Source organism: Pristis pectinata, chromosome 5 (genome assembly GCF_009764475.1).
Source record: "Pristis pectinata isolate sPriPec2 chromosome 5, sPriPec2.1.pri, whole genome shotgun sequence".
Taxonomy (NCBI): Eukaryota; Metazoa; Chordata; class Chondrichthyes; order Rhinopristiformes; family Pristidae; genus Pristis; species Pristis pectinata.
Window position 1 is genome coordinate 54,632,331 of NC_067409.1, and position 22,902 is coordinate 54,655,232.

General features: G+C 38.8%; 1 protein-coding gene across 5 annotated transcripts in view; it reads left to right on the plus strand.

Moving 5' to 3' along the window:
* Nucleotides 1-22,598, plus strand: part of poc1bl (POC1 centriolar protein homolog B (Chlamydomonas), like) — a 40,844-nt gene extending 18,246 nt beyond the window's left edge. For 3 of the 5 annotated variants that reach the window (XM_052015849.1, XM_052015850.1, XM_052015847.1), the window contains 10 exons: nucleotides 3,011-3,444; nucleotides 4,662-4,831; nucleotides 6,581-6,770; nucleotides 7,298-7,483; nucleotides 8,428-8,545; nucleotides 11,617-11,793; nucleotides 12,234-12,365; nucleotides 13,993-14,103; nucleotides 18,217-18,369; nucleotides 21,832-22,598. In XM_052015849.1, the coding sequence (XP_051871809.1) occupies nucleotides 3,068-3,444; nucleotides 4,662-4,831; nucleotides 6,581-6,770; nucleotides 7,298-7,483; nucleotides 8,428-8,545; nucleotides 11,617-11,793; nucleotides 12,234-12,365; nucleotides 13,993-14,103; nucleotides 18,217-18,369; nucleotides 21,832-21,960 (1,743 nt within the window). In that variant the 5' untranslated portion in view covers nucleotides 3,011-3,067 and the 3' untranslated portion in view covers nucleotides 21,961-22,598. The remainder of the gene's footprint in view (nucleotides 1-3,010; nucleotides 3,445-4,661; nucleotides 4,832-6,580; nucleotides 6,771-7,297; nucleotides 7,484-8,427; nucleotides 8,546-11,616; nucleotides 11,794-12,233; nucleotides 12,366-13,992; nucleotides 14,104-18,216; nucleotides 18,370-21,831) is intronic. The other 2 variants (XM_052015846.1, XM_052015848.1) reach the window with 1 other exon arrangement.
* Nucleotides 22,599-22,902: the final 304 nt, after the last annotated feature.

Sequence of the window (22,902 nt, forward strand, 5' to 3'; positions counted from 1 at the left end):
ATCTGACAGATCAGCATGGAGATTTTTGGTGATTTGTTGCACGCAGCAGAGGCACATCAAATGACAGACAGCTCTTGTCACCAACTATATTGCAGTGAGCTGAGGAGGAACGTTGCAGGAAATTATAAGAGGAAAGGAGGCATCTAAATAGTTCCTTCTGCTTAATTTTTCATGGACAACAAATTTGAATGCAATACCAGTGACTATAACACTAATAGTCCCACAGTTTACCTTTCATTCCCACTGTGATATCCTACCACTGCAACCATTGGCAACAGTACAAAAATAAAAGCCATTCCAAAATGAATATTACAAACAAAATTTCTAAATTAAACCATGCCATATTGCATACAGTCAGAAATTAACTTCCCTGGTACAGTGGTGTACAACGCAGAGCCTGCAGGATGTTTCTGTCTGGGCCGCCTCAGTGAGTGGCAAGCTGCTGCATTGCCACTTCCTTTGCTATATAATAACTGCACTGACAGTTTGGTCCTGAAGTTGGTTCCTGGTCAGCAAAGCCCTGTGGAGCACATGGCCTTGATTTCTGCAATGTGAAAGCTTGCCCCCAGAAATGCTTTGACAGCTAACTAAAAAGATGAATAGTTAGTTATGCAAATTATTTCAATAATTGACATATTAAAACACTTAACAGATAAAGCAAGTTATTAGTAAATATAAGTTAATTCAATTGAAGATATGCAAGCTACCTGAAACTTGCCTATCACCTTGGAGACATTCTTGTCAATTGAAATTAATGGAGCTATTCAAGTTGTGCCTTGTCGACTCTGATGCAGTTTTTGAGACCAAATTCCTGATCAAACTGAAGAACTTCAGGAAGCTGGTGTTTCATTGTGTTTTGTGTGATTTGGATCAACTGCAAACTCCCTCTAAGATGTGGTGCATTGCTCTTGGTGCCTGTCTTTTAGCATCTTTCCCTATCCTGATATTCCTGTGTAGTGTAACTCCAATGGCTACAGCATGTAGTGACTCCTGAAGTCCGACGTTGTCATCCTAGTTGCTTGCAACATTTTCCACGTATTTTTATTTGCAGGCTTTGAAACTTTGCTCAAGTGGGGTTGTAAAACTGAGACTTGGGGAGCATCTCTCTACAGTCTGACAAACAGCCATTTACTATTGCTCTTTCTGCCCCCCCCCCCCCCCCCCCCCCCCCCCCCCCCCCCCCCCCCCCCCCCCCCCCCCCCCCCCCCCCCCCCCCCCCCCCCCCACTGCAGCTGCCCTTTTAAACCCATGGCCTTTAATTTTGCTGACTAATTAACTAGTGGTACTTTGTCGGATACCTGCCCACTGGACTAGTCTCATCTACCCTATGGTGCTTCAGAAAACACTTGATCATGAGTCAAACAAGCCTTTAATAAATCTCTTCTGGTTTTTATTTAATAAACAATACTTTTCCAAATTTCATTTAATTTAGTTTTAGATTATTGTTTTTTTTAAAAAAAACCTACCACTTGCAGTGAGTTGACTATCCTGCACTTACCAGGTTTAATTCTGCTTTTTTTTTAAGATACTGGTGTCTGAGACTTACAAGCCTCCTGTTATACAATTATGATTGAAATCATCATATATAGATTTACCTTGCACAAATCTGCAATTGTTGGTGCTTGTGGATATGCAGCTATTTGTTGGAATGCTTTTGCTTTCCTTCCTCGCCAGAGTGGCCTTGTGTTGCTGAAGGATTGAGGAATTTAAGAGAATATCAATTCACATTAACTTTGCCCTGTTGCCACTTGCATTTCTTGTCTGAGTAACCTGAGGTATGAGGAGGATGAGGTGCTTACTTGGGTATTTTTATAATAGCCCCATTCTGCATGTCTGTGGAGAAACTGGTTGCACTTCTGAAGTTTATGCTGCATAATTTTAATTTCTGTGACCTAATGAAGTAGAACAACTCAATTTGTGGTGGTATGGTGTTTTCCAAAAGCAAATTGTCATAAAGCATTTCACAAACAGGAATGAAGGAAATTAGATTTGGAACTGGATGAAAGCTGAAGAGAACTGATATGAAAGCTTAGCTGAAAGAAACCAGTACGACGAGGCAGATTGGGACAAACCCACCAAAGTGTAGTGCTGAATAATGATGGGGCAATGTGCAAGTTATGTGAAGTAAATTGAGGTACAGTAGATCAAAGGCAAAAGTATTGAGTGTGCAAGCTGGTACAACGCAGGGGAAAATGAAGTAGCTGATGGAGCAATTTTGTAAGGAAAAATGATTTGGAAATCAATCCATTGGGGTTAAAGTGTCAGAAAGGAGGACAGAGACAATCAGATGTGGTGTGAGAGGGTGCAGACATGAGATCATTTGGAGTGTAGTAAAACAGCTTGACAGATTAGACAGAAACATTGGAGAAGTCATGCCTAGAGAAGTGTAGGTGAGGATGAAATGGAGATGGAAACTGTTAATACTACAGAGTAGAAAGCATTGCTGGGTGTGGACAAGATAAAAATGTTTTAGCAGAAACAAAGGAAATTCAGTATTGAGCTTTAATTTAAAAATCAATCTCATTTGATGTTTTCCAGTTATCATACCTTAATTAAGCTCAAGGCAGTTTACTGATACCGATGGAACATTGTGGTCACAACATTTTTCCTAGTAGGCTGGTGATCCTTGTTTAATCCCATAATATATATGTGTGTGTATATATTACATACATACATACATAACATATATGTGTGTATGTGTGTGTGTGTATTACATATATTACGCACACACATATACATACGCACGCACTGGCATGAAGGGTAAATCGGCTTTTTAATTATTCAGATTGTTCTTCAACTTGATGAAGCTCAGCAATGTCAATGGTTTTGAAGTGAATAGATTGCCTCATTTGACCAGAAAACACAAACTAAAATATTATGGGAATTTACCGTGTTCGGACATTCTTAGGTCACTACGTATTTTGTTCAATTGTAAAGTTCCAATTCCATTTTTTTTAAATGACATTTCAGGAGCCCACTAATCTGATTTCTGTGAATGTCTCCCTTACAGAAATTCCAGCTATATTCTATGTCCAGATGTCCACAAGGACAACATTATTGAAGCATCATGAAGATCTCCATGAAACTAAAATGGACCTGGCTAGGGAAGAGTTGTATTCTAATCAGTTTATTGTGGATTACTTATGTTATCATTCAACTGACAGTCTCCAGTTTTCCTAACTCTGCTGGACAGAGCAATAGTAAGGAAAGGAAGAACAGAGCCTACGTTAATGATGAGGAAAGTGAGGACCTGTCACGCCCACTGTATGAAAAGTCTGCTGTTGATATGAACAGTCCCGGGGAGTTGGGTAAAGCTGCACATCTGAATTTAAATGCAGAGGAGAAAAAACAAGAAGAGGAGAGTATTGAGAGATATGCTATTAATGTTTACTTAAGTGACAAAATATCACTGCATCGCCATATCCAGGATGACCGAATGCATGAGTAAGTTTGTCTTTAAACTTGTGGTGCTGTATGATTAATTTGCCAAAGTAAATGTTGGGATTGTGTTTAGATCTATTAGACATAGCACTGCTGGTTAAATGCTTTCTCTGTTCTACTACTGTGAATGGAATACATGTTTGTAAAAATGGATGGAATTGTAAAAATACAATGATATTGTTGACTACTATTCTTCACTGATACAGAAACCAGTGGGTTTTACCAGACTTTGTTTACCTTGGGTGCAATCCTGTATTGATAGTTCTTTTCCTTCATTCTGCACTCAAGTCACTTGGTGCCTGTTTACAGTACTGTTGGTACAATCTCATTTCTTACTTGCGTTAAGCTGTGTGCAAGTATTAGCAGGAGAAGATTCATCTCTGTTCAATGTATTAGAAAATGGTAAAGTAGGTTTATGAGAATGCTTTTGTAAATTTAGTACAGCCAATGAAAAGGCAAATCATTAAAATGTAACAGTGTAACTTTAAATGCAGGAGACTTCAAATAAAAACATAACATGCACAGCAAGTCAGCCAGCACCTGAAGAGTAAAGAGCTTTGGAATTTTGGATATGTACCCTATACTTTCCATTGCTCGTTCCTGAACGAGAACATTTCAAACGATTTTCCACAATGGCCTTCCACAGGGAAGACTTTTTTGGCTCTCAGTTGTCTTTGATATTGCAGTTAATGAAATAGTTTATGGAAATAGAGAAGTTTTATACACAGTTTGCCAATAAGATCTCAATTCTCTGTGATTAAATGGAATAACATTTTTTGTAAGAACTTGTTGTCCTTTTTATAGTGGAAATATAAACATGAAAAGTGATATGATGTACCCTGATTTCTTTCCAAGAGTTGTAGAGTTTGGTTGGAGGGATCAGGCAGTTCTAGAGATCAGTCAGTCCTTTCGTGATTCATCCACTCTTTCCGTATTTTGGCTGTCAAAGAAAGATATCTCTGCTCTAGTCCCTTCCTATTGACAGTTCAAAAGTGGGTTCGTTGACAGTTTCATTACAGTACAGCTAATCAACATTCACAAAGAAGGAATTTTCTGACCTTCTTGCAAAATACGGTAGTTCGCAAACTGTACCCTTGTTCTGTTGTATGTTCCATAAACTAAAACCAAAACTATTTGAACATTCAGTTTTATAAGAACATAGTATTAAGGTCTTTAAGAATATATTGCTCTTGATATCTTTATGACCTGCTTCATTTCAGATGCAAAGCCAAAAAATACAACTACAGGAAACTTCCTACAACTTCTGTAATTATTGCATTTTACAATGAGGCTTGGTCCACCCTTCTCCGCACAATTCATAGTGTGTTGGAAACATCTCCTGCTGTTGTGCTGAAAGAGCTCATACTGGTAGATGACTACAGTGATCGAAGTAAGGAACTTGATCATTTTTTCTCTATTGATTCTTCATAATATTTTCATACCAAGAAATATCACATGGCAAGGACAAACATATTGAATCTCAAATTGTAAGTTATTGCCTCTTCCACATTTTGAGTAACTCATTTCTATTCCCTTTCAAAATGTGTTTTCTTAATACATCAGTGTAAAATTCTACTCCATACATCAGTACTGAAGAGTTTTAGCTAGGAAGGTCTGTACTGATGTAAATGTCTACAGTAAATGCAGCAATAGCCAGAGCAGCCTTGATTAGGTCCATACAGACCAAGTTTTGAATGTTGTTTGATGTCCAATGACTCATGATTCAAAAGTATCTGATTAAATGAGGATAATGTGACAATCTCCACATCCAAGGCTCTAGATTCACTAAGTTTCGGTTTTTGATATTTGCTAAAACTGCAGGGATTTTTGTGTCACTGCTTTGAAGAGGATAAATTGGTCAGGATAGGTAAGCTGAGTGAACAGTTTAGTTTGCTGATTTGTTCCTTGGTTTGATTGGTAGAGAAGACCATTCAGTGTCAATCCCTTCAGGGTGAGAAGAATAGAAGGTGACCTATGTCACAAAGAGAAAAAGGAGAGTTGTCAGGTGGGTGGGTGGTAGTGGAGGGCATAGGGCCAAAGAGGTATATTTGTAAATGGAAAAACAATATTTACTTTTATTAAAAAAATTAAGAACTGAGGGAGAACATGGTTAAAGAAATAGGAAAACATACAGTATATTGATAATTTCCCCCTTTTTGTCTGTACATTCCCGTCTGAATTTTCCAGTTCTAAATCCCTTGTTTAGCCCCCTGATGAGTTTTTCCAAAAGTAATGACTGGTGCTGAGCAAAAATCCCCATCTGCCCTTGTGATTCCCAGGTTGGCTGTTCATATGCAAGCTTAAACAGAGATGTTAATGTAGTGGTGGTGATAATTGATTCTAACCCAGCTCTCACCTGCTGTGGAAATAGCATTTCCAGCATTGGGGATCGGTGTGGGTGGGCATGTATGTGTAGGCCTCTCAGATGTAAAGTGTAGCTTGTAGCAATGCATTAACATTGTTTACATGAATTATGTAGAATATTACAGTTACCTTTCTAAATTTAACTATCGTAATTCCCTATTCCTTTTTAAATGCATCTCTGTTATTAATCAGCAGTAGTTTTAACATTTTTGCCACTCCCTAGATAAATAAGTTTCATCTGAATTCTGTATTTGATTTTTAGATGGCTACCTTATGCAGTAAAACTCCAATAATCCACTATCCCATTGTTTGGAAATCCGTGTGGTTCAGCATCTGGCTCATTGGGATCCTGTTTCCCATGCTCCCTTTTAAACTCACCAGGACCCCATTTCTCACTAAATTTACTGGAAAATATATTACTTTATGGTAATATATTTGGGAAAAAAAAAGTGACTTAAAAACACGTTGGAGCATTAATAGAAATAACATTGAATGATCTGGAAAACCTGTCAGTCCGGCATCACCAAAGTTACAAGGATGTTGGATTATCAGAGTTTCACTGATAGACTTTGATTTTACTCTTCGATGTAGTGACAACCTGAATTGAAAGTTGATAAATTCATGCATAGACATCCTAGGAAGTCATTACGTCAATGCCTCTGAGGCTAATGCTTGTATATAGGAAAATTGCTGTATTGCTGCGCCCTCATATGAAACTATACTGACCTGAACAAAATTTATTCATGTTAAATTCACTCATTGTCAAATATTTTAGTTTATCTGAAGTCCCAACTGGAGGAGTATATCAGTAATCTTCAGCGAGTACGTCTCATTCGAACCAATAAGAGGGAGGGACTGGTCCGTGCTCGTTTGATTGGTGCTACTTTCTCTACTGGAGACGTGCTCACGTTTCTGGATTGTCACTGCGAGTGTGTCACTGGCTGGTTGGAACCACTGCTGGAGAGGTACGTTTATGCATTTATGTATATGAATGTTATACATCTGAGGTTGTTACCTATTGATCAGGGCCCATGTCGCACCTAATTTTTGCAAATAGTTTGGTGATGCTGTCAGTTAACTTTCCAAATCAATTAAACATGCACACACCAGGTCCAGGAACAGCAACTTTCCCTTGACCATTAGGTTCTTGAACCTACCTGCACAACCCTAACCCTCCTTCAGCAGTGAAACACTTTAGACCACCTCTTGCACTACCATGGGCTTGTCTTTAAATGTCTTTGTTTTTTGTTTGTACTAAGGTCTTGCTTTTGCACGGTCTTTTTTGTCCACTGTATGGTCTAATTTTATGTATAATTCATATACTGTGTTTTGTCTGTACCTACATGCCTGTGATGCAAGTTTTTTCATGGTGCCTGCACCTCATTGTACTTGTGCACATGATAATAAACTCGACTTGACACACATTGCAGGATTGTGTTGATGGATTTAAATCTGTGGCTGTATTTATTTCTGGAACTCTTTTTATTTTTAGAATTAGAGAGAACGAGACTGCAATTGTATGCCCAGTTATTGATACCATCGATTGGAACACTTTTGCATTTTACATGCAGACGGGCGAACCAATGATTGGTGGATTTGACTGGCGCCTTACTTTCCAGTGGCACAGTGTTCCTGAACATGAAAGGAATCGAAGAAAGTCGAGAATAGACCCAATTAGGTAGATATGTTTTGGTCAAGACTATAATAGAACATATTCTTAAAACATATTTTAAATGAAAGGTGGATTGAAGCAAATGAAATGCAATAACCTGTTTGAATTTAGAAAGCAGCGGCTTTGAATTTTATAAGCAGCTCTAATTTATAGATTTCATTCCATTGACAAAAGTCAGTTGTAAGTGGAATAAAATCTATAAATTTTTGTTGATCTGTTTTTATTTTGAAAAATAAATGAAGTAATTAACAACATATAATTTAAACTGTAGATATTGCATGTGAAATAGGATGGAAATAAAGAGCCTATTTGTATCCCATTCCAGCAGCAGCTGCATGTGGAAGTTGTCATCAGTGATGCAAAGTAAGCCAGTGGGAACAAGTAATTGGAATTTGAGAGAACATATTAAAGAAGTAAACTTCCTTTTGTATTTTATCTTGGCATAAAATCTATGACCTAATTTCATGTAAGGATGTATATAATGTGCTGTCTTTATTATTGAGACACATTGGTTACTTTATCATAGTCATTATTCATACTCCATTACATTGTCTAAGTGACTGCTGTTGGGTGAGATTAGATTATGAGTGTTGACAAGCTTTTTGGCTGTGAATAATGTCACTGGGCCAAAGTCCATCTCCGTCACCATCAGAATTACTAGATAAGGAGCAGAATGATTAATTCCACTCATCTCAGCCCAGTGAATTTGAAACTAATTGTGGTTCCCTAGTTGCTGCTCTAGTTAAGATCAGCTTGCTTACTCAACACCAAGCGATTCAATTGAGGCTCTTTGGTCTCTTGTGTTGCAGCTACAGATGAACCATTGAGTGACCCTGAATCCTAAAACTTCAAAATAATTAAAAGCAATTTACTTCCTCTATCTTTCTCAGCTGCTTCATTTTTTAAAAACAAAGATAAATATGCACTGTCTAAAAATTAATCTCTTTCAGGTCTCCAACTATGGCTGGGGGACTGTTTGCAGTCAGTAAAAAGTACTTTGAATACCTGGGCACCTATGACACAGGCATGGAAGTATGGGGAGGTGAGAATTTAGAACTGTCTTTTAGGGTAAGTATTAAGCCATACAATTTAATTGAAGTTGCACTTATTTGACCTAACATTTACATCCTAGGCCTGTTTTTACCTTTGCTATAGATGTGCATATGAAGGTGCATTGTTGGTTCCTTATAAGCAGCAAACTAATAACTGACTGAGAGCTGTTCTTAGAGTCATAGAGCAATACAGCATGGAAACAGGCCCTTCAGCCCACCTAAGCTAGACCCATTTGTCTGCGTTTGGCCCATATCCCTCTAAATCTTTCCATATATCTGTCCAAGTGTCTTTTAAATGTTGTTATTGTACCTGTCTCAACCACTTCCTTCACAGCTCATTCCATGTATATTTCCCTCTGCATGAAGAAGGTGCCCCTCAGGGATCTCTTTTAAATTTTTCCCCTCTCACCTTAAACCTTTTAGTATTTGGTTCCCTTTTCTTGTGAAAACGACTGTGTGTATTTGCCTAATCTATGCCCCTCATGATTTTATACACCTCTATAAGATCGCCCCTCAGCTTCCTACATTGCAAGTAATAGTTCTAGTTTGCCCAATAACTCGGGGCCTTGAGTCCTGGCAACATTCTTGTAAATCTTCTTTGCACTCTCTCCAGCTTAATGACATCTTTCCTATAAACAGGGTGACCAAAACTGTACACAATACTCCAAGTGCAGCCTCACCAATGTCTTGTACAACTGCAACATAACATCCCAACTCCTATACTCAGTGCCCTGACTGATGAAGGCCAGCATGCCAAATGCCTCCTTCGCCACCCTGTCTACTTGTGACACCACTTTGAGGGAACTATGTATTTGTATAGCACACATGAGGATAATCAATATCTTGTCTTAGTGACTATCCTCATGTCATAGAATCATAAAGCACAGGAACAGGCCCTTTTGGCTGACCTTTCAGTGTCCTGTTCACTCCTCCTACTGCCAACCCATTGGCCTCTATCAGCAGATTTACATACATTTGCATTTACCTTCGCTTTTGTTCACTTGTGAACAAGATCCTTGTAATCCACAGCTTTATTGTGGATGAATAACAATGAGGACGGAAACTTGGCCTTTTGCTTTTGTGTTGTTGGTGACTGAAGCTTTCCTTCTCGAATGTACTTTCCACCACTGGCACAGTGCAAATCATCACTGTGACAGCGTAAGATGTCTTCGACCTGAAACGTTAACCCTGTTTATCATCTCATCTATGCAGTATAACTCTATGACTCAATGAGATAAGGCCATACTTGCTGAGTATTTTTCAGCATTTTCTGTTTTTTATCTTAGGTTTCCAGCATCTTCAGTTTTTTTTGATTTTCACTGTGATAGTGTACCTTGTTGCTGTGCTGATGCCTTCTGCTATTGCAAACACCTCATTTTGTCCCACTGTCCATACTTCTTCCTTTTCCCTACAGCGTCCCAACAGGATGTGCTCCCCATGTTTCTGAGCAGGTCCTTAGTAATTTCCTGGTTGCTTGAGCTCTCTCTCTTCTGAATTTCCTGTACTTCGTCCTCACAATTTATGGGAATGCTGTACCAGGAGCTTGCATAATCTTGATGGGGTTAATGGCCTCATTTGCTGCAACAGTGCTGAAATTCTACCCAGATATATGGGCACCCTCTTTCTTTATTCTGTGAGCTCTCCTGTGGCCTTACTCACAGCTAAGGCCATCTCTCTTTGTTTATCTCTCACCATTCGCACCCTTTAACACTTATAGTTCCAATTCTTTCTGTATCTCCCTCTGGAAGAAGTTCTTTCCCCCAGAACAATTTCATTTACAAATTCCACATCTACTCTTTGGTCCTTCATTTGCTGCAACATTTCTGCAGCTTTGATCTGGTGAACCTTTGACTTCCTTTCAATGTTTGCTATCTGGGCTTTACTCTGTATACATTTAGATTTGTTGCATGTTCAACGACTGGCTACACCCAGGTCATCAGTGAGTTGTGGTGCAGTTTGAGGGGAATAAATGACACAGTACAACTATTGTTATTGGTTCAGTTTTATTGGGTTATTGGGATCAAATGTTTTTCCCTGCGTATGCTTCAGTTTCCCCTCTTCCCATCTTTGGGTTCCCTTCATCTCCTACTTATAAAGAGTGCCCTCCAAGTTCTTGGACTGCTGCCATTGTAAAACTACAAAAAGATAATCAGTTACTAAGATGTAAGCCTCTTATGAAGAAAATGCAAGAACATATTAAGACATCAACTGGTTATATGAGTGCAAGTTCAGAGAATTTGTTTTTTGCACTTTGGCACGGGTTTTTGACAAAGTGCCAATTAACTAAATTGGCTTTTAGCAAATGTAACTTGGGAGTGGTGCAAGTGATTGGAAAAATAATTGTTTTGAGAGATTCTCTTGTACAGCAGATATACTTTTCATACATTCTTTAACTGCTTTTGTAGGGGAGAATAAAAAAAGTGGGATTAGTTTAGGGTTGCTGTGAACGGGCACATGATGGTTATCATGGACTTGGTGGGATGAAGGGCCTGCTTTCATGCTCTGACTGTGTCACAGTCACAAGGAAATTCTAGACTCTGGGAGAATTAGATCTTGTAACTATTTTCATCATTCCAGTATTCAGAGAAATCAAACAATTTGTGTGCTATCCTTAATCGGTTGCTTAGATTTTATGTAGCACTCTGGTAACCAAGGCTTGATCATAAGCAGAATGTTAATGGCACAGTATTGACAACATGACATAATTCAACTCCACCTTTTCTGACTCTCTGGTCCTCTGAACATCCCCACTTGGTTAGTGGTTTTACCTTTGATTACCTAGTTCGGGAATTTTTACTGAACCATTCCTTTGCCCCTAGCTACCTTTTTAAAATCATATTTTGATGAAAGGTTCTGAAATGGTCTTAAGATGGTGTTATAATTGTTAAAAGTCTATAAATAATATGAAAGAGCTGACAAGCACAATGGGCTGAATGGTCTTCTGTCGCATAGAACAGTTTTATCATTCCATCCCATAATATGATTGTGAGTGCTTTGCTAATGGTAAATCTTGTGTTAATTTGTTTTATTGCTTTGTTGTTCTATTGCTTTATTGTTTTATTGTTAATTTGTTAAATTGCTTCAAAGGTGTGGCAATGTAAAGGCTCCTTGGAAATCCATCCATGTTCACATGTAGGCCATGTTTATCCAAAGCGTGCTCCATATGCTCGACCAAATTTCCTCCAGAACACCGTTCGAGCAGCTGAGGTGTGGATGGATGAATACAAAGTACATTTTTACTACCGAAATCCTCCTGCCAGAAAGGTAATCAACTGCGAGGTGCCAGTCTTTGTGGTCATCTTATTAATTTACAGTGGAACACCATTATCTGCCACAGTGGAATCATTTCCCTCAATGGATCATGGAGCCTGTTAGATGATAACTAGTACAACCAACAGGGGAATGGAGACCCATGCAAAATGTGTAACAAAACAAAGGTGATTTCATTCATCGAGAAAAGTGAAAATCAAATAACAAAAGCACTGTGCTGTTCAGAGATTTGTTCTATATAAACCAAATGCCAGATAATTTGGATGCAAAATGAAGGTCAAATTTCTATTTAAATTATATTTGGTTTCTCGTCTGTTGATTATTATCCGACTCCTCCAGCTTTAGCATTGGATACTTCTAAAGAATGAAGCAGGAGCAGTTAATCTGTGTGAGATTTCGAACTGTTTGCTACAGAAGTTTTTCTTTCATTGCAGGAAAAATATGGGGATATTTCTGACAGGAAACTACTCCGAGATCGTTTGCAGTGCAACAGTTTCAGCTGGTACTTGAAGACCATATACCCGGAATTGCACGTACCAGAGGATCGTCCCAACTGGCATGGAGCGGTAAACATAATTATAATTTCTCTTGAATCCATTTCTAACACCATTTGATAGACAGCTGCTTAGCACCTGTCTAATTTAGGTGGAATAATTTTTCAAAGCTGTTGGAAAAGGCAAGGAACTAAACATAATGGATAACTTATTCAGAGAACTGATGTAAAACTGAAAAGCCTCTTCTACTGTAAAAGGAGGGTGCAGCACAGGTTTGTGAAATAATTGGGACATGGAGGAGTGTGCTTTGCCCGGAAAGTTATTTTATCTTTAAGTTGTAACAAAACATTGTAGCGGCTAGCTACACTACTATAAAATAAAGACATGGAGTCGGTTGCTTGGAGTCAGAAGTCGATTGCTCGACAGGGGCGCGGTGCACCTTTTATTCTTGAACTCTTCCCGCACTTCAGTTCCCGCGCTGACATCACACGCGGGTCACCTGACCTTCCCGCGCGTGGGCTTCCCTAGCCCAACGATGGAGAAGAGGGAGGGCCCCGTGCCATCTTGGGTCGGGGCCTCCGACGCTCGTGATCTTGGGAGCCGGTTCGATACCGGTAAGGTGAGTCGCCACAACATCATAAAATCACCTGCTGCACAGAAACAGAGCATTCTAACATATTTCGTGCTATAGTTTGTCTCCCATGAGCCACGGAGTCTAATCTCACTTTCCCATTCACTTCCCATACTCTTTTTAATATTCATCTCTATTATGTCAAGTTGCACCACCTGCTCAGTAACTATCTATTTGAGTCCAGCCTGATGTTCTGACCCAAATTGTCTCCATTACAAAGTACTTCTCTTTCTATCTCCATAATGTTGCCCAACTCGCTCCATGTCTCAACTCATACGCTGCAGAAACCCTTATCAGTGATTCAGAGTTTTGTTCCAAGACAGCCCCTTTATTAAGCTTAGTGCAGGTCTTGGAAATATTTAAGTCCTGAAATTAATTATTAAACTTTTTATATCTTTAGCCCTTTTTATATCTTTAGCAATTCAGCCCTTCTACTCCTAAATATTTAAGATTATAGTTGCACCTATTTGTAACCAGTTCAAATCCAGGGAATTTGTTTTCCAGACTTTGGCACGTGTTTTTGGCACAATATCTACGACGTAGGTTTCAGTGGCTGTAACTCAGGAGCGGTGCAAGTATTGGGGGAAAAAAAAATATTTTCAGAGTGTGTCTGCTGCAAAATATAATTCTCTCTCACACAATGGGTTGATGGAATTGCTTGAAAGGTGACATAGACTCAATGGGCTAAATGGTCTCCTCCTGTGTCATAAGGAAATATGAAAATGCAACATTCTTCTACCTTCAAGGTCACAGAGCAGAAATGGATCTTCTATTTAATTTCATAATCTCAAATTTCAGTGAAACAAAACAATTTGTGTGGCATCCAATCCAATTGCGTAGATTTTAAGCATAAAGTGACATTCTGATAACCACAAGTAACCACAACTGCAAATGCCACAACAGTTTTATTTTTAGCATGTGGAAAGGCTACTTAATTTGACCATTTAATATTTACTTTGATAACTGATGGAAATATTAATCATGCTGATTTGTGAATAGATCTGGTGCAGGATGCTTTCAATGTATTTCTTTACCTGATAATTTTTAACAATGGGGCATTGCTTTCAGATCCGCTCAGAAGGGGTTCGTTCTGAATGCCTGGATTACAATGCACCGGATCATAGTCCTACAGGAGCTCAACTGTCTTTGTTTGGATGCCATGGTCAAGGAGGTAATCAGGTAGATGCTGTGGCTTCTGTAGTACTCAAACTTTGGTTCTTCCTCATAATGTAATGACATTTTTTTTAAAGTCTTGCATATTTTAAATGCATAGCTTTGTGGTCTTTCAAGATAATTTGGTTTGTAGTACCAGTAAATATCACTATACACAATGTAAAAGAAAATATAGTAACTGTTATTTAAGAGGTAATATTGCCAAGTATAGAAGACCAATAAAACTTCAATATAACAAATGGGGTTTCAAAGTACAAGGGGAGGAGGAGTGAGGAATTGTTGATGAACTGTTGGCTGTATTCAGGTTAGCTCTTTAAAACCTCATTATCAATAACATGGACTGCTGTTTTGTGTTATGAACAGATAGTAATAACTTTCGCTGAGATTTCTCTTGTAGTTATGGCTGCATACATGTTCTACAGGGATGGTTGATCACTTATGAATTTAACTGTTTTTGCAGAGTAAGGCTTTGAACCTAATGGGCACATTCAGTTCAAAAACTATGACAAGTATTCTTTCTATACTTCTGTAAGGTTTGACACTCATGAAGAGGACAAGAGAGCGATATGCATTTTATGTAACATCTTTCGCATCCCTCTAAGATGTTTCAGGTGTTTTGCATCCAATGTATATCTTTAAATATATTTGTAATATATTTAAAGAGCAGCTGCTTTTGTGACGTAATAAATACACCAACAATTTTCATGTAGCAAGCTCCCACAGCCAGCAGTATGATAATGAGCAAAGAATATTGTTATTAATGTTGATTGAAGGAGAAATATTGGACAGAGGACTTGTTGATAGCTACATCCAGTACACCTACCCCAACTCTGTCTTTTCTTCAAAATAGTCACTTGGGATCTTTTATCTGAGGGAGCAGATGTAGCCTTGTTTTAACATCCTAACTGAAAATGGCACTCTGACATGTGACCCATGATGTTTGTACTTGAGTATCTGAGAGGGGATGAACCCAAAACCTTGTGACTTGAGTGAGAGTGCTACCAACTGAATCACCACTTGCACTCAAATCCAGTATTAGAGGGAACATGAAAATAAATGGATTAAACTGGAGTTTCAGATCAATTAGTTTCGTCAGAACTGCATCCTGTCTACATCTGATCATAATGTGGAAGATTATCTTTTTGATAGCTTTTAATGAGTAGTATATTGCTTTTCGTGAGGTGATTTGAAATATAATCTAAGACTTTTTCTTCAGTGGTGTCTCAGGTTTCAGCAGGCAAAGCAGGTAAGATTTGTTTGTTCTGCATCTGCTGATTGAGAGTTTCTCCCAATGATCCACCCACAAAGTTAATTGAATTTTTGTATTCAAAGTATTACACATCATTAAAAGCATGGCAATCGTGATGATTTTTCAAGTGGGTTGGTAGCTGATTATCAGTTATGAAGCATGAGGGAATCTTGCCAACAAGAACCATGCTTGCTGTAATCGGAGATGTCATCTATGAACTTGGCAAGCTTGGTTCTCATACACTTACTTTTAAGCTCTGATTTGAAAAGAGTTGTTCATCTGAAATACTCTTGGAGTGATGTGGGTCAAACGAAGGCAAATGTGACTAGCTCAGACAGATATCGTGGTCGGCATGGATGAGTTGGGCTGAAGGGCCTGCTTCCATGTTGTGTATCGCTATGACTCTATGAGAATATGTTACTCTAAAGGTAGAGCATTGCTTGGCTATGGATGTGTTATCAGAATTTCAACTGTGAGATATTTCTCTAACATTTCAAGTCTCTGGATGAAGTCTCAAAATACATCATATTGAGGAGAAAGTGAATACAGGTTGTCCCCAAGTTACGACAGGGTTCTGTTCCTGTGAACTGTTCGTAACCTGAATAGTTCACAAGTCAGCAATGCTGCCACTAACCAAGTTCCCACATGGCAGAAGATGCCTGCAGCCCTGCAGTAGCCAGGAAATCCATCCTGCCAGTCTCCCAAACACTCATTCATATGTAGGGGCTGAACATAAGTGAAGGCAATGTCAAGTAGCAGCACAATATGCATTTAAGAGCCTAACATAATGAAATATTAGATTGGATTGCAGGCTTGAAAAAGTGTTTTAGAACATCTAACATTACAGCACAATACAGGCCCTTCAGCCCATGAAGCAAAGTTTTCACTAAGAACCTCCCCTACCTCTTCTGACTCCAGGCACATGTTTCCTCTTTTATCTCTGATCGGTCCTACCCTCACTTGAGTCATCCTCCTATTCTTCACATACAGCATGTGTAGAACACCTTGAGGTTTTCCTTGATCCTACTCGCCAAGGACTTCTCATGCCCCCTTCTAGCTCTCCTAAGTCCATTCTTAAGCTCCCTCCTGGCTACTTTGTAACTCTCCAGAGCCCTGTCTGATCCTTGCTTTCTAAACCTTAGGTAAGCTTTTTTCTTCCTCTTGACAAGATATTCTTTGTCTCCTGTCAACTATGGTTCCTTCACTCTACCATCCTTACCCTGCCTCAATGGGACAAACCTATCCAGAACCCCACGCAAGTACTCCTTAAACAACCTCCACATTTCTGTTGTGCATTTCCCCAAGAACATCCGTTCCCAATTTACATTCCCAAGTTCCTCCTTAATAGCATCATAATTCCCCCTCCCCCGTTTAAATACTTTACCATATTGTCTGCTCTTATCCCTTTTCAAAGCTATGGTAAAGGTCAAGGAGTTATGGTCACTGTCTCCAGAATGCTCTCCCACTGAAAGATCTGAAACCTGATCAGGCTCATTGCCTAGACCCAGGTCCAGTATGGCCTCTGCTCTAGTCAGCCTGTCCACATACTGTGTCAGGAATTCTTCCTGGACACCTATTTTGAGGATCTTACCAATATTTGAAAAGGACAAGACCACCACTTATGGATTCTAAGATCTTCTCCTGATCTTTATTCCTGTTATACAACTCATGGATGCCATAATCTCACTCAGTGTCCTGGGATATGCTGGAATATGGGTGTGAGTGGCGGCAGAATGAAATGAAAGGGAAAACTTTGGATTGACTTAGGAGAGAAAAAAGACCCATTGAACCGTGAAGAGAGTGAAGATGCCATTCTACACATATAATTTTGGATCAAATTTTACTTTATCTGTTTTAAAGTAACACAATACAAATTGTAGAATATCTTATTAAGTTCTTTTTTTGTCATCTTTTAATGCTTGCATTTTATCTGAATAATCGTTTTCAGTCATGTGTTCAGATAATTTACTGTGGCACTGTTGATACAATCCATGAAAATGTTTTCAATTTTCATAGACTGTTATCATTCTGTAGAAGTATTCTTAATGCAGACCCTTTACGTGATAGGGAAAAGGGTTATGCTGATCATGTTTCTGAGTTGACACACTATCGTTACATCTGCAAACTTAGAGAATATAAATTTGTAAAATATCACAATAATTAAATGAAGGTACTCAAGTCACATATCTCCTTTCTTGTTTATGGCCATTTACAGATGTTGCTTGGTTCCATGTTTTTAAAAGTCTTAAACTAAACAACAATGTGTCTTGAAATTGTCAAACCAAAAATGTGATTAATCTACAAGCACTGGATTTACTGGAAGACTGAGCCAGCATCTTTCTCATTATATTTACTGAATCTCAGATGTAATGGGTTCATTTAGATATCAAATTACTATTATAAATTTAGAAAACTATTAATATTCTTAGGTCAAAAGAGAAATGTGATCAAATATGCCAAGTAATGGGCTGTTTTGATGTGATTTTAAGATGCTCAAATCACAGTAGGTGAATCTGTCAGCTGTACTTAATCATATTATATACATAATCATATTACATGTGTAATGGAGGTAAAAGGGACAATAGTGTCACCTCATTGGATGATCCTCGGATCTCATTTCCAGTACATTAGATTCCAAAAGATCAAGTTGTTTCTAGAGATCAACACAAAATGGTGAAATAGTAGTGCATATTTTATGTTATGTTAATTATTAATAACTACTACAGAAAATAAAATCATTATAACTATAAACAGCCTCAATAGAATGTGTTTTTTAGTTCTATGTGTCCAAATTCTTTTAATAGAGGAGTTGTTGATTTTACTACTTTCAGGTCATGTTTCACATACACATTTTTCTTTAACAAAATCAGTATTTTGAATATACATCCAAGAAGGAAATTCGATTTAATTCTGTGACTGAACTGTGCGCGGAAGTAATTGAAGGACAAAGTTCCATTGGAATGAAGTATTGTCCAGCTGACGATTCCCCTGTTCCAGAGTCCATTATATGGGAATTTAAACCTGTAAGTAATTAAGATTGACAATAACGAAAATAGATAGAAGAAAATTACCATTTAAATCTGAATCCTGCAATCAAGTTAACTATTTTCCTCTTCACTGTACCTCTGTACACCCCTCTCACTGTTTGCATTTTGTATTCCTATAATGGTACACTGTAGACCAAACTGTTAGGCAGAGAAGCATACATGTGGACAGAACACCATGCCTTTGTTTCCTAACTTGGCCTCCAACAGGTCTACGCAACAGAGACGTAGATGTTTATTTAAGATTTGTTCCGTCGCTGCCTTTGTGAGTTTGAAAATAAAGTTGGATCCAGCATAATGTAATGGATCTAGGAGTTTGGGCTTAGTCAATTTCATGCATGAGCACACATGTGGCATATATTACTTTGCCATATAATGTGAATACACTGAACCAACTCAGTATGCTTAGTGAGTCAGAGGAAAGAGTGGTCCATCAGACAGAAAAGTATAAGATCAATGAAATTCTTGATTCTACATCAAATTCAGTCTTCTTAATGTCAAGATTCTTATCTTTAAAATGAACCTAGTGGGGGAATTGCATGTCACTGGTGTATAGCTTGTTATTTGAGCAAAATGATGATTAGTGAAAGTCGTAGGAGAATGCATAAGACTTTAGCATGGTATATTGTAGAGCTCTTTGAATTTCAGCCTTTTCATTGCAGATCAGCTTTCTGATGATAAATGAAACAGAGATGCATTTGTCAAAATCAGTACACATCTGCATGCAAACTTAAAAGTATCAATAAAAAGAATTGATGATTAACTGTTATTAGTAAAGGTTGATGGCAGAATATTGCTCTGGAGACTAGAAAAATTAATTGTGTGGAGTGTTGTGCTTCTGATCTATTTAATTTGAGGGGTCTGTGTGGATCAAGTCAAAACCTTTTTACTGCTTTGAAGTCCTCAGTTTTCCCTCCTTCCATGTCTCATTTATGTCTCTTTCCATGTCTCCTTTCCAATTTTCTAAGCTCGCACTAGAAACTAATGGCCTTAAACTAGATGCACAAGATTACTAACATGAAAAAGGTACAGTAAAGGGGTTTTACTTTGTGCTATTTTTGAAGAGCGAAAACTTGATTCAGGGATTGGAAGCCAAAAGTGAAAAATAGGAAGTTTCTTGGTATTTGCATCTCACAAACCATTTCCATTATTCAGTTACATCACAGTTAATCTGTATCTTCTGTTTACCCACCTTGACTCCATTGCCTGCTGAATTACAATCTATCATTAAAGGAGCTGAAAATTACGATTTTTCCAAATATTCACAGGGCATTTTGGGAATGCAAGTTCAAATTTCCATTCCTGCTTGTGTTTAAAAAGCTCATCCTGAATTTACTCTTAAGTGGCCAAGCTCAAATATAAAAGAACGGTTGTGGGAGTTTGGAACAATGTTCTTTAAGGTCGGTAGAAAGAAAGACCCATTTTGTGTTTAGAGATTACCTGGATGAGTGTTTGATGTGCTGGACCTCAGAAGGCTATGGATCAAGACCTGGGAGTTATTTAATTGGTTTAGTGGGTCAACAGACCTCCGTGGATGGAGCAGTACTTTTATTTAATTACCCTTGTGCATCTCATCTTCCTATTTGTTTTAGCAATAATCAGGCACAGTAAAGCAGCTTTGCTTTGTGCTATAAGCAACAAACAATCTGCTGGAGGCACTCAGTGGGTTGAGCGGCATCTGTGGGAGGAAAGGAATAGTTGATGTTTCAGTTCGAAACCCTGCATAGGATTAAGAGTGGAGAGGGGAGATGGCCGGTATAAAGAAGAGAGGGGGAGTGGTGAGACAGGAGCCCGAGGTGATTCGACTGAGGAATGAAAGATGATGGGCAGGTTGCGCCAGGTAGGGGAGGGGGTTGAATTGGGGGACAGTGGCAGGTGGATGATAGATGGAGGCAGAGGAAAAAAAAATGAGACACAGATGGAGCCAGTTGGGAAGGGTGGGTGAAGGTTGGAGGGAGCTGCTGGAGGGTGATGAGCAGGAACACACAGGGCTACCAGTGCTGGAATCCGAGAAGTGAAAGAGGAGATAAGGGGAGAGGTGAATGGCAGTTAGAACCAGATAGGGGAAAAGGGAGTAAGCCTTCTCCTCGCTCTTTCCTCCCCACCCCACCCCCCCCTTCTGATCCTCCACTGGTCTTCCCATTTTTGACCCCTTTCCTATTCTCCTCCCCCTCCACCTCTTTTTATCCACCCCCCTCACCTCCTGGTTCCATCCACCCACCACACACAGTTCACCCACAGGCTCCCTGCACCCCCCCCCCCCCCCCCCCCGCCAAATCCTGGTTCTGGTTCTATCTGCCATTTACCTCTCCCCTAATGGTTCCCATTATCACCTCTTCCTTTACTTATCAGATTCCAGCACTGGTAGCTCTTTGTGTTCCTGCTTATCTCCCTCCAGCAGCTGTCTTCAATCTTCAACCTTCACCCTTCCCTCCCACCTCGCTCCATCTGCCTCTTATTTTTTTTTTCTTTTTGTCCCTCCATCGATTTCTCACCTGCCAACTTCACCCCCACCCCATCCACTCCCCTACTTGGCACTGCCTGCCTGTCATCTTTCACCCCTTAGTCCACCAATCACCACAGTCTCCTGTCTCACCCACTTCCTGTCCTCTTTATACTAGCCATCTCCCCTCACCATTCTCAGTCATGATGCAGTTTTGATCCGAAACATAAACCATTCCTCACTATGCTCCCCCACCACCCCCCACAGATGCTGCTGAACCCACTTGAGTTCCTCCAGCAGATTGTTGCTCCACATTCCAGCATCTGCAGTCTCTTGTGTCTCTTCTTCACTTTGTGCTATATTTGAGCTGGGAGAATTTGGTAGCTAAAAGTGAAAAAGGGATGGTTTCTCAGTATTTATATCCCTCAACAAATGTAACCAAAACTAAACATTCTACCCGTATGGTGTAATCTTTTTCTAAGCTGGTGATTCGCAAAGATGGTTTGAGCAACAATGCAAGCACAGTGAAAGGCAACGTTGCATTTCAGGGTCAAACTGGCTTTTGAAAATTGAGCTTTTTTTTGTTGGACAATGGTGTTTGGTCTTTTGACCCACAATGAAAATTTAAATTAAAAAATGGTATCTTTCTGACTTTCTAAAGTAACTTTGAGTGTGGAATCAGAAATTATAGTGCTGAAGGAATCTATTTGTACTTGTCAGCATAAACTGAAACCTTCCACTCTATTGCTATTTTCCTCTATCACTCTATACTTATATATTCTTCCTTTTCACATAGAATCCCATAAAAAGGAATTAGTGAACACTTCTTTATCAATGTTTTTTTTGTGCGATAAAGCACTACGTGTTCCAATAAGCCACTGGGGGGGGGGGGGGGGGACTGAACCTCCTCTTCATTCTTCAGTAGATAATGCTGAGTCTGTTTTTGCACTGTTACTGCTTTTATGTGTAGTGAATAAAGCTGTGTCATTTATTTGCAGGATGGAACGATCTTCCACCCGAAGTCTAACAAATGCATTAGTACTTATCGTACAGCCGAAGGACGGATGGATGTTGAAATGAGACTTTGCAATTCACAAGACAATAATCAAATCTGGCATTTTGAATAGAAATGTTAGCTACGATCTTACAGAGTAAACTCAAGATGCTTTGACTTCACCAGTCAAAGTGATATTAGTACTACAGTTAATATTTAACACACACAAACTAAATGCAAATTGTATCACCACTGTGCCTTTGTTAAAGTGCATGAAAGATATGGTGGTAGACGAGGTTTGGGTGGATATAGACATTGTTTGACTTTGAATGCTAGTCATTCTGCGTGCTGTTTGATTTTTATGCCTGATTCTTGGCTTCAATGTATGAGTTTTTATTTTTTTTCCTCTTTCCCTCATGAGTAATCAAACTGTTTTGTGGGCATGAATGAGTCTATGTTGCTATGTAATTTGTAAAATCTGGCATGATTTGCTTTATTTTGAAAAGGGAAAAAAGATTGCAGGCTTCAATCAAGAGCTAATGAAACAATTCAGTGTTTCAGAATGTAAAGAGAAATTTTAGGTTGAATTTCTACTGAATTTCTAAAATGTGGTTTAGCGTACAAATTATGAAAATGCTAAAAAGGGTTATGTGGTTTGATAAGCACTTACAATGCAGGAACAAAGGGACAGAATATCAAATGCAGATTAAAAACGCATGAAATAAACTACTGTATTAGAATTCTTGTGTAAGAATAAATTATCATTGTTTTAAAAGAAAACAAACTTTTGCTGTGTTGATTATCAGTTCAAAGAATGAGAAACTGACCTTGTTTTTTTTCAAGAAATCCAAAAGACTTGATGGTCTTACATAAAACTACGTTTTCTAAATAGCATCAAGATATATTTTTGACCCACCAGCCTTCATGATGAGGGTGTGAATCTAGAACAAATCTGCGTTATTTTTATCTGCTGATTATTGTCAGTTGAACATAGTTAATAATTAAATTGGTGTCATATTGTGACTAATATGTAGGATTCATGCTTGCAGTCACATCAAATGTAATCACTGTCTTA